Here is a 10,923-nt window from a genome sequence, read left to right as displayed (position 1 = left end):
CTACAACAAGATGAGAAAGTCAGGATGAACCCTTGCAACCGTAAAAACAGGTTTTAACTAGGTTAACAGAATTAAATGATAGCATCATGGCTAACAGGTAAAATATATACTGAGTACCTCTTCGGAAAAATGTTTTAAGATGAACCACCGTACGAAATTATCCAAGAGAAAAGTCAGAAGGTTACTTTTCTTAAGACTGTATGATAAACTAGAATTCAAGAGCTTGCAGTTGAAAGTGCAGGTTAAAAGAACTCTTTGTAACATATACCCTGTGAGCAGGAGGCTGGGAATGGCATCAGTGTCGGTAACCGTCTAGTGTTTGTGACGGACCTTGTAGAACTTGGAAGGAGCTCTGAAACGAAGGAAGAGAAAACATTAGGCTCAGAAGCCAGTCTCTTAATTCCAACCTAGTTCAGACTTTTATCCCACGTAGACCTAGATTACGACTCCAGAGTCCAAAATAATTCTAACAAACTCACCTCTACTCCTTGTGCCTCAAACATTCCTCTGTTAACTCCTGGATTTAGAGCACCTGAACTCTTCTGGCTGCCACCATGAGCTAAGAATTTAACCTGGCCCCCAAACCCCTGTCTACTCATCTCCCACTATTCTGGGCTCTCTTACCTCCAGAGTCATCTACTCTTCAATGCTCTGTGCCTCTGACACTCTGTTCCTCAAGGCCTGCCCTGAGGCCCATGATGGTTTTGGCCTGTATCTGACTTGGATCCTACCATGGAAGGTTTTAAGGTAATCATTCAAATCTTGGCTCTGCTGCTAATGAGCGAGCTGTGTGTCTATTAAAGATGCAACTGGCCTCGAATGATCTCATGGCTCAACCATACAGTATACCACGCTGGTAAAGAAAGATTAGCCTCTAAGTCCTGGTTTTGTCTTTTGCTGTGGCCTTGACATTTTTCATTTTATACAATTTCCTTATCTATAAAGAGGGATAAATCCTATTTCCCAGGATGTAAATGAGATAATATATGTAAAGTGTTTAGTACACACACAGTAGGCACACAAGATGGCAGCTATTATCCATCTCTGACAGTAATACTGTGCTACTTACTGATTCCATGAGTATATTTTATGTTCCTCCTAAATAATTATTAACCTTATGTAAGTCATAGAAAACTTGTGAAATCCAGGGGTTTTTTCTAATAGACTCTCAGTTAAGAGTTCAAACTCTGTTCAAACTTTGCTGAGGATTAACAGTTGGCACAGTCATCTTCCCAAATGGACAGACTAAACTGGGACTCAAGTTGGTTTCAGAGGTCTAAACTTTTTTTTTGGCTGTGCCGCACAGCTTATGGGATTTTATAACTTTGTTGTTGTTAATTTATTTTATTTTTGGCTGCGTTGGGTCTTTGTTGCGGTACACGGGCTTCTCTTGCTGTGGAGCACGGGCTCTAGGCGCGCAGGCTTCAGTAGTTGTGGCACGTGGGCTCAGTAGTTGTGGTGCACGGGCTTAGTTGCTTCGCGGCATGTGGGATCTTCCCAGACCAGGGCTCGAACCCGTGTCCCCTGCAGGCGGATTCTTAACCACTGCACCACCAGGGAAGTCCCAGCTTATGGGATTTTAGTTCCCCAACCAGGGATCGAACCGGGCCCGCAGCAGTGAGAGTACAGAGTCCTCACCACTGGACCACCAGGGAATTCCCTAAACTCTTTATATTGACCAAGCAGACGATAAGGATATCCAGAAGTGGAAGGCATTTATAGAAGAATTAACTATATCCCTGACAGGTCACCCAGTTTCCTAGGCTATTCCCCAAATCATCAGCTTATCCTCTTTATACATCTACCAACCAATTGATTCCAGCCTCCTCAGGGACCATGAAAAAGCAAGTCTTTCCTAAGACAAGTTTTTCAGAGATTTGAAGGTGGCATTCATATCCTTCTGAGTCTCCTCAAGATTATGGACCCCAAAGCTTTCAGGTACTTTCCATGTATAAGTCAGACCCCTTGTGAAGAGCTTCCTCCTACCTGGCTTGGTCCAAGATGGGAGTCCTCAGCAAGGGAAGACTCCAGCTGAGACAGACTGGGTGATGACGTGGAATCTACAGATGTGCTGGTGACCAATTCCCCTAAGGCATCCACTTGTCTCCTCAAGCTGTGTAAAGTGCCCTCTGTCCGCCGCTTCCCTTTGCTTAACACTTCTGCCTGCTTGGACATACAGTGTCGAAGCTGGGCCTGAAAGTGTTATGGTAGAACATATTAGAACACTGGGTACCTTCCTCACGTTTAACTTTTTTTTTTGTTTTGCGGTACGCGGGCCTCTCACTGTTGCGGCCTCTCCCGTTGCGGAGCACAGGCTCTGGACGCGCAGGCTCCGCGGCCATGGCTCACGGGCCCAGCCGCTCCGCGGCATGTGGGATCTTCCCGGACCGGGGCACGAACCCGTGTCCCCTGCATGGGCAGGCGGACTCTCAACCACTGCGCCACCAGGAAAGCCCATGTTTAACATTTGATAGGCAAATCTGACTATCATAAAATAGGAATGGCTGCTGAAAATCCTCTTCTTGTCCTTTAAAAAAAAAAAAAAAAGGAGGTGCCAGATGGCTACTCTCTGTGTTGTCATTAACTGGGCCTTTAACTCAGCCTGTTCTCTCTGCTGTCACGACACTTAGGATTTCAGCATCCCTGGCCTCCCCATTAAATGACTGCCTCATCTCTCTCTCCTTACTGCCCAGACTTAGAAGATTGGTTTATACTGGATATCTTCAGAGTCTCTCACAAGGTATGTAATCCTCAACCCCATACTACGTTCTGGCTTCCCCACCGTACCTCTGAAATGATTCTCTTATTAAAGTCAACAGCAAGCGCTGTCCCATAGAACTTCCTGTGATGACGGGAATGTTCTATATCTGTGCTGCCCACTGTAGTAGCCACTGGTTGTGTGTGGCCTTTGAGCACGTGAAATGTGGTAACTGAAGAACTGAATTTTTAACCTGATTTAATTAAAGTGAATTTACATTTAAATAGTCACATGTGGCTGGAGGCTATTTGATGTCAAGGGCCTCCACTCACTTGGTACCGCCCATGGCTTCTTCTCAGCCCTCGCTGTAAGTGGCCGTTCTCCAAAGATGCATTCTGTCCTCTCTTGTTCTATCTAACTCACTCTCATTTTCCAACTCCCACCTAAACTCTTAACCCCCAAACTTTTAGGTCAACAATGACCTATTCTAGACACCTGTTTTCAGCTGCCTATAGAAAGAGATCCTTCTCTGAGCTTCGAACGTGTAATCTATAAAACTGCTGTGAGAGCTGCAACAGAGCAATTTCCCCCACTCTCCTCAATATGCCAAGTATCTTATACTGTATTTTTCTTTTAAAAGGGCAACCTTGAGTCGATCTTCACGGTGACGCAGTTTCTCTCGGAGTGCTTCTCCACGCCAGTGTTCATCCTTTTTCAGAGGGAAAGGGAAACAGAGAGTCTCTAAGCACCACCATCAGTAACCAACCCACCTTTCCCGCCTCTAACCCTCTTCCATCCTCAACTCTGTGTTTGAGCTTATCTAGGGTAGGTGGGAACCAAATTATCTTTTGATGAAGTCCACGGAATAGCAGGATAAACCCTTACCATTATGTGAACATGAGAAAAATTCAGTTTTTCTTCAAAAGGTGATGGTCTGTCACTCACGGGGAATGGAAAGTTCTCTTTCAAGCTTTCCAGCCCTCCTCCTAGGTTTTCATTCCTTTCCAAAACAGCTTCCAGATCTGCTGGTTGTTCTGGAAGAAACTGGTTAAGATTCTTCAGGCTGGTTCGGATTTCATCTTTCACTTCAGACTTAAGTGTCCTCATTGCTTCACTGATTTCCATTTGTCTTCTTTCCAAATCTTTTTGGTTTTCCATCTAAGGAGTGAGTGAGAGTCAAGTAACTACTAGGTAAAGTTTGGGACTTAACTGGAATTGAACTGTTACTGTTAATGATTTAAATTTAATGTTTTAAATACATGTGTCATGTATTTACAGACCTACAAATGTTAATTACTATGATTAGAATGGTAAAAACTTGTGATTTTTCAGCTATTCCAAGTATCTATAAGCTACCAAGTAAGTGATTTTACTGACATTTGACTGAAGCAACTTCCATTTAGAAAAGCATGGGTGCCATGTTCCTTGAAGGTGCATTACTCTATAGAAGTCGGTCTCTCTGGAGCTAGACAGAGCTGGATTCCAATCTCGTTTCCAGTAAACATTACCAGTATGACTTAGGGCAGGTTAGCTAACTTCTGAACCTCTCTTACCTCATTTAACATGAAGATAATACCTTGCATCCCGAAATGCAAGAACTAGGTGAGAATTTATACAAAGCACCTTAGTGGTACCCAAATGAGAAAAGGGCCATTTACCTAAACAAGCCGTAAGTGATCTAGATTATAAATGTTAATGCTGGAAGGGGCCTTAGAAAAGATCTGGTCCAATGTTTTCATTTTATGGGTGAAGAATCTGGTGGTTTCGGCAGTCTGGAGGTTTCCTCAGGTTTTACAGTTTGTGTTTAAGACCTGAGACTACCCTATGTGGCTCTCTCCATAATAAAGAGCTTAGTGAAGATATTACAGTCATACCCACTTCTAACTGCCCTTCCAAGTTTGCAGAGGCTGGGGGGGCCTTTAAATAAAACAGTTATTTGTGTGTGTGTGTGTGTGTGTGTGTGTGTGTGTGTGTGTGAGGGCTGGGGGTGGGTGGCTATAGGCACAGATGAAACTGAATGGCCACATAGGGTTATCCAAAGGACAAGGTGTAGCAGGGTCAACCGAGTGGCCCCAGCAGCCTGACTAGACTAGAGCTCTGGGGTGGCCCAGCTGCTGCCAATGGCTAAGGAACACCAGGGGGGTCTAGGGTTAGACTCTCCATCTAGCGTGAACTGCTTTCCCACCCTCAGCTTGGCAACATTACAGGTTATCAAAGGTTTTCCCGGGGGTCATTTTTTCCTTCCCCAGGGGTTTGGCTCTTATAGACTTGTTTCTGACATAAAATCTAACGTTTCAATATAGTGCTTTGGGACATGATAAAATTTTATGCTGAAGAGCTGCTATTTTTCTTTCAAAAACTAACATAAAAACCTTGTTGAACTTAAGGGCATTTTAAAAGTATATTTTGACACTATTGATACTATGTATAAGATAGATAACTAATGAGAACCTACTGTATAGCACAGGGAACTCTACTTAATGCACTTTGGTGACCTAAATGGGAAGGAAATCCAAAAAAGAGGGGATATATGTATATGTATGGCTGATTCACTTTGCTGTACAGTAGAAACTAACACAACATTGTAAAGCAACTCTACTCCAATAAAAATTAATTAAAAAAAAAGTATATTTTGAACAAATACTTTTTTTCTTGTGGAGGTACATTTCTACATTTCAAAACTAGAAAAACAGATTTGATTAATTAGCTTTTCACGACTTTCCCAAAGAAATACTCCTTTTAAAAGAGCTACTGAAGAAATAAAGCTCTGCCTGAGTCCCGTGGGGTGTGGGCGCACCTGTTTCTTGAGCTCCGCGTACTCCTGCTGCATCTGGCTGAGCTCCTTCATCAGGCGTCTGGCCCGCTCGTGGTTGTCCTGGGCCACCTGCTCGATGGTTGCCATCTCCTTCTGCATGCAGCTGTTCTCCTGCTTTTGCTCCTAGCACCGGAGGAGGAGGATGACTCTGGAGGTGTGCGTTGCTGGCTTACGCACTCACTAGCTCTGTGACTTCATTTCTCGTCTAGGCTTCAGCTATAAAATGGGGATAATCTACCTGCCTTCTTTAGCAGCTGTGGTAGAGCTGGGAGTAAACATGTGGTCGGTCAGTCTGTCAGCCCAGAGTCTGAATCCTAGATCTGCAACATTACCATTGATACTAGGTTACTTTCCCTTGTCTGTAAGATGTTAACTATAGCCACCATCATAGGGTTCCTGGGAGGATTAAAATCTAGACATCTACATACTATCTTTACAATCATGTTGCCCATCACTGGTTGTAAGTGTATCACCCTTAGGGAAACACACCTGGTTGGAAAGTACCATTCAACAGGGCTACATTAATTCCTCCAAAGGGTGTTAGAAAAATCCATTCCTGTGACAGCCCCCGTTGCTGCCCACTGGCCTCCACCCACCATACGCTGTTTTGAACTCATCTGAGTGTCACCTCCCACAGTTTATCTCCAGGGATAAAACCATGGTAGGTTGAGCTTCCCGGTTTTAGGATAATGATTAATTAAAACTAACGTTGACCAAAAAGGGCGCGATGAGAAACACCTGTGAGCACAGACTGCAGCTGGGTAAGAATGTCTTTAGAGGCTTTCCTTCCCCAGCCCCCTCCTCGACCCTGCTGGGGAGGCTGGACCGCTGAGGGTGCTCTCTGCTCAGTGCTGACATTGTCTGTGCACATGACCATCGTTCCAGCCAGCCAGACAGCTCCTCTAGGGCTGAGCCCAGACTCTGGCAAAATCTACCATCAGCTTCAGGAACAAATTACACGTAAATGCACCACAAACCACAGTTGGGTTAGGGACTTGGTTGACAGGTAATTTATTTTCTCTACCTTGAAGAAGTATTTTAGTTAAAAATGTAAAGGCGTCATCTCATAAACTGCCTGGGCAGCGGATACTCACGAGAAGGTTCTTCTCCAGCTGACTCCGCTGGATCTTAAGTGCTTCCTTGAGGCCGGCGACCTGCTTCTCGGCTTGCTTTCTCTCTGTCAGGAACTGGTTCCGCAAGAGGCTGAAGTCCGCCCTCACAGAGTCCGTCTCCTTCTGCAGAGCCAGAAGCTCGCCTGACTTCTCCAGTAACTGCTGTTCCCGTTCTGAAAGCTGTCGTTCTGAAATGAGCATTTTAGGTAGTTTAGCCCGAGGCTCTGGGCTGGCCGTGGGCAGACTCCACAACGACATGCCACCCACTCAGGCACTTTGCTCCATCACTCAGTCGTCCAGATCTCCCCTGACCCACACCAGAGGCCCAGAAAAAAGCCCAGAGAAGGGTGCCTCTTGATGTAATTTGTTCCCAGAGGCCTGATCCCAAAGTGACAGACAGCTACTGTCTTCCCTTTTGAGTCTTTGAGACCAGAAAGCACCAACCCTGAGGTGCAGGGAACATGGAACAGACTACTGAAATGTTTTTTATAAACCTAATTTTAATAAAGGGGGGCACACAGTATTTCTTCCTTCATGGGAGGCAGCGCAGAGGAAAGAACACAGGATTTGGAATGGCACACATCTTATTTTCTACAGAAGAAACGTATTTCCTGGTGTTTAATGGGAATCGTGTATGCAAACACCTAGTACATAGTGAGTACTCAATAAATAACGCTTATGCACAACAGTGATATTTAACACAGATTTTTCTAATCACCCTCTGTAAAGCAACACCCCGCCCAGATTTCACTTCTCACACCTCTGGCATGGTCAGACTCGGCATATTTGTTAGCTTTCAGTTTATTAATGAAATGGTTGGGTCTGGATGCATCAAGAGTTCCCAGGGAAAAAAGGAATAATAACCCTTTCAGGTCCCAAGTCCACTGAGTTCACTCAAGGTAGAACAACATTTTCTGAGCATTATTAAAACCTAAAGCCTAAGAAAAAGAAAACTCATTTATTGATGTGAGAATGATCATTTACCCTGGATTCCCATGTCAACTTCATTTATGTATGGCTCGAGAGAGTAAACAAACCCAAAGGCCAACATCTGTATCTTGGTACCATTCACTATGTCAAATTTAGACAGAAGTAGAATTGTTAATATTGTGGGGTTTTTTTAAATAGATTGAGATGAAATGGATCATTGTTCCAAAGCTCAGAATTAATGTACTTTATAGAAAGCCTTTAGAGCACCTTTTGGCACTTCTCTGCCTTAATGTTCCACTTCCTTGAGACAGCACTCTCAAAGAAAGCAATACAGTAAAAGTAAAAAGACCTGACAGTCTTGGAATCAAATCCTATCTCCATAAAGACAAATTCCCTCTGTCCCTCTGAGCCTGTTTCCTCTTCTCTCACAGGGCTGGGAGGATCAAATGAGGGACCATTCTTCCCACTGTGCTTGTCCTGTGCCTCCCGTCTGGGCTATAGCTGGGGGCCTGGGACTCCTTCGCACATTTTACTCGACAATCAGCAGATTTCCCCGCCCTCAGTGCAATGTTCCAGAATACATACGGGTTTGGGAGAGCGTCTTCTCCAGGGTCTCACCCCACCTTTCCTCTTCCTGCAGAGTCCTGATGCGCTCTTCAGCTACCAACACCTTGGTCAGCACCTGCTCCAGTCTGCTTTGCTGGTCTGCTATCTCCTTTTCCAGCTGGTGCCGCTGCTCCTTCAGTGTCACTCTACTGGCTTCTAATTTTTCTTCTTCACTTTCTCTCTCTTTCTGGAGTCTCTGAAACATCTTAATAGAGAACAACCTTAGTTAGTCATAAAATAACAAATACCCAGTGTCCTGAGGGAATCTTCACGGACACTAGAGAGATTCCAGTTCAACAGAAAGTAGAAAACAGCCCATGGGGACAGAGAGTGAGTTCTCTTTACAAAGGTGATCAAGTAGGGACTGGAAAACTGTTTGGCCAGCATGTGAGGAGGGGATTCAAGCAGGAACTGGCACGTGGCCTTCAAGATTCCTTACCGGGCTTGTTCTATGGTCTTAATGGCCCGTAATATTAATACCAAGGGAGTCAAAGAGTTGGTGTAAAATCCCCTCTGGTCACACAGGGCAGGTAAGGGAAGCTAGTCCCAAGGGGGATACTTCTCAGCAGCTTTCTGCCAGGGGAAAAAAGCTCACACAGTGATAAAATGTTTCCTCTTATATAACGTCATAGATGTGCAGTACCATTTCCTGTTGGGCTAGTTTGGCCTTGTTTTCTTCAACTTCATTCTGAAACACCTGCAGTTGTTGTTGTTTTGTTTCCTCTTCTTTTCGGCAGACTTCCAACTTCTTTACTTGTTCTCTGATGTCCTCCTGGAGCCTGGTCTGCTCACTGAGCAGTACATCCTGATGCTTGGTGGTGTGGAGCAGGTCCTTCAGGTGAAAGAACAAATTGAAACTACGGACAAAGCCACCTTCATTACAGGTGGCTAGTGCCACAGCTACATCTATCTACTAAGTCTGACAAAATTAAAGCGTAAAAGTTCCATATCCTTTATTATTTCAACAAACATACAAAGGTACCTGGAACTCAATTTAATCACTGGCTTCCCTCTTTTTAGTACCTAGGATGACAGAGATGTCAGAACCTCAGCAAGAGACTCAGTTCCTCCGAGCTTTAGCTGCCTTGTCACTGAGATGGGAGTAAACAACACCCACCTCACAGGAATGCTAAGATTAAGAAAAGCTATGAATAAGGCTTAACTCTGAAAATGAACCTAAAGTCATGGTTTTCTTACTATTTGAAATATTTATACAGGTTAAAAAACTCAGACAACAGGACTTCCCTGGTGGTGCAGTGGTTAAGAATCCGCCTGCCAATACAGGGGACACAGGTTTGAGCCCTGGTCCGGGAAGATCCCACATGCTGTGGAGCAACTAAGCCCCTGCGCCACAACTACTAAGTCTGTGCTCTAGAGCCTGCAAGCCACAACTGCTGAGCCCACACACCACAACTACTGAAGCCCGAGCGTGCCTAGAGCCCATGTTCCGCAACAAGAGAAGCCACCACAATGAGAAGCCCACGCACCGCAACGAAGAGTAGCCCCCGCTCGCCACAACTAGAGAAAGCCCACGCGCAGCAACAAAGACCCAACACAGCCAAAAAAAATAAACAAACCCTCAGACAACAATAAATACTTCTTTCTTCAAGGAACCCAAATTAAGCACTTTAGGAAAAGTTACCATATTTCTAACAACACAGAAAATATTCATACGAACCTGTATAAGACTTCTTAAAAGAGATAGAATAATTTAAGTTTTGTTTTTTTTTTTTTTTTGCGGTACACGGGCCTCTCACTGTTGTGGCCTCTCCTGTTGCGGAGCACAGGCTCCGGACATGCAGGCCCAGTGGCCATGGCTCACGGGCCTAGCTGCTCCATGGCATGTGGGATCTTCCCGGACTGGGGCACAAACCCGTGTTCCCTGCATCGGCAGGTGGACTCTCAACCACTGTGCCACCAGGGAAGCCCTAATTTCAGTTTTATATATCTTAGAAACACAGAATCTTAAAGGTAGAAGGAAGAGAATTTAGATGTCTAATCTAACCTGTAATTTACAGAGTGGAAACTGAGGCCCAAAACTTGCTTGAGTTTCTCTGAAATTCAAATTTTGGCAATAATCTCACAGGACAACACTGAATTACCTTAAGAAGATGATCAGAAGTACAAGGGTAAAAAGAATGTGCTCTAGGGGCTTCCCTGGTGGCGCAGTGGTTGAGAATCTGCCTGCCAATGCAGGGGACAGGGGTTCAAGCCCTGCTCTGAGAAGATCACACACGCTGCGGAGCAACTAAGCCTGTGCGCTGCAACTACTGAGCCTATGCTGTAGAGCCCACGAGCCACAACTACTGAGCCCGTGTGCCACAACTACTGAGGCCCGTGCACCTAGAGCCTGTGCTCTGCAACAAGGGAAGCCACCACAATGAGAAGCCCGTGCACCGCAATGAAGAGCAGCCCCTGCTCACCGCAATTAGAGAAAGCCCGTGCTCAGCAACAAAGATCCAACGCAGCCAAATAAATAAATAAATAAATAAAAAAAAAAAAAAAAAAAAAAAGAATCTGCTCTATTCAACACCTGACAAGATGAAGGCCCAGATTTGGCCATGATTCTGCAGCTCAACGAGTGATCAAATCTAAGCCCAGCCTTTGCAGGCCTCATCTGTGCCATGGGTAAGAGATGGTCCATCTGGTCCCTGAAGCCCCCAGAGTGGCTGCTGAGGGACTGTTGGGCTCTTTTAGCCATGACCTTACTTATTAGCTTCGAGTAAAACGTTGTTTGAATAAAGAATTCTAGGGATAAAATA

At 44.9% G+C, this 10,923-nt stretch overlaps 1 protein-coding gene across 9 annotated transcripts in view; it reads right to left on the bottom strand.

The window, feature by feature from the left end:
• The window catches only part of CNTRL (centriolin), an 88,265-nt gene that overhangs the window by 4,381 nt on the left and 72,961 nt on the right, over positions 1–10,923 (bottom strand). For 6 of the 9 annotated variants that reach the window (XM_022578855.3, XM_022578859.3, XM_022578860.3 and 3 more), the window contains exons 36-43: positions 8,805–8,993; positions 8,141–8,366; positions 6,608–6,813; positions 5,496–5,636; positions 3,584–3,856; positions 3,345–3,407; positions 1,987–2,193; positions 269–352 (exon numbers count right to left, since the gene is read on the bottom strand). In XM_022578855.3, coding sequence (XP_022434563.2) covers positions 296–352; positions 1,987–2,193; positions 3,345–3,407; positions 3,584–3,856; positions 5,496–5,636; positions 6,608–6,813; positions 8,141–8,366; positions 8,805–8,993 — 1,362 coding nt within the window. In that variant the 3' untranslated portion in view covers positions 269–295. Of the gene's footprint in view, positions 1–117; positions 353–1,986; positions 2,194–3,344; positions 3,408–3,583; positions 3,857–5,495; positions 5,834–6,607; positions 6,814–8,140; positions 8,367–8,804; positions 8,994–10,923 lie in introns of those variants that run through there. The other 3 variants (XR_016393631.1, XM_089913686.1, XM_089913685.1) reach the window with 3 other exon arrangements.

Source organism: Delphinapterus leucas, chromosome 6, assembly GCF_059928025.1.
Source record: "Delphinapterus leucas isolate spDelLeu-1000000601 "Yukka" chromosome 6, BTC_Dleu_Yukka2, whole genome shotgun sequence".
NCBI classification, from domain to species: Eukaryota; Metazoa; Chordata; class Mammalia; order Artiodactyla; family Monodontidae; genus Delphinapterus; species Delphinapterus leucas.
This window is presented reverse-complemented; position numbering and strand designations above follow the sequence as displayed.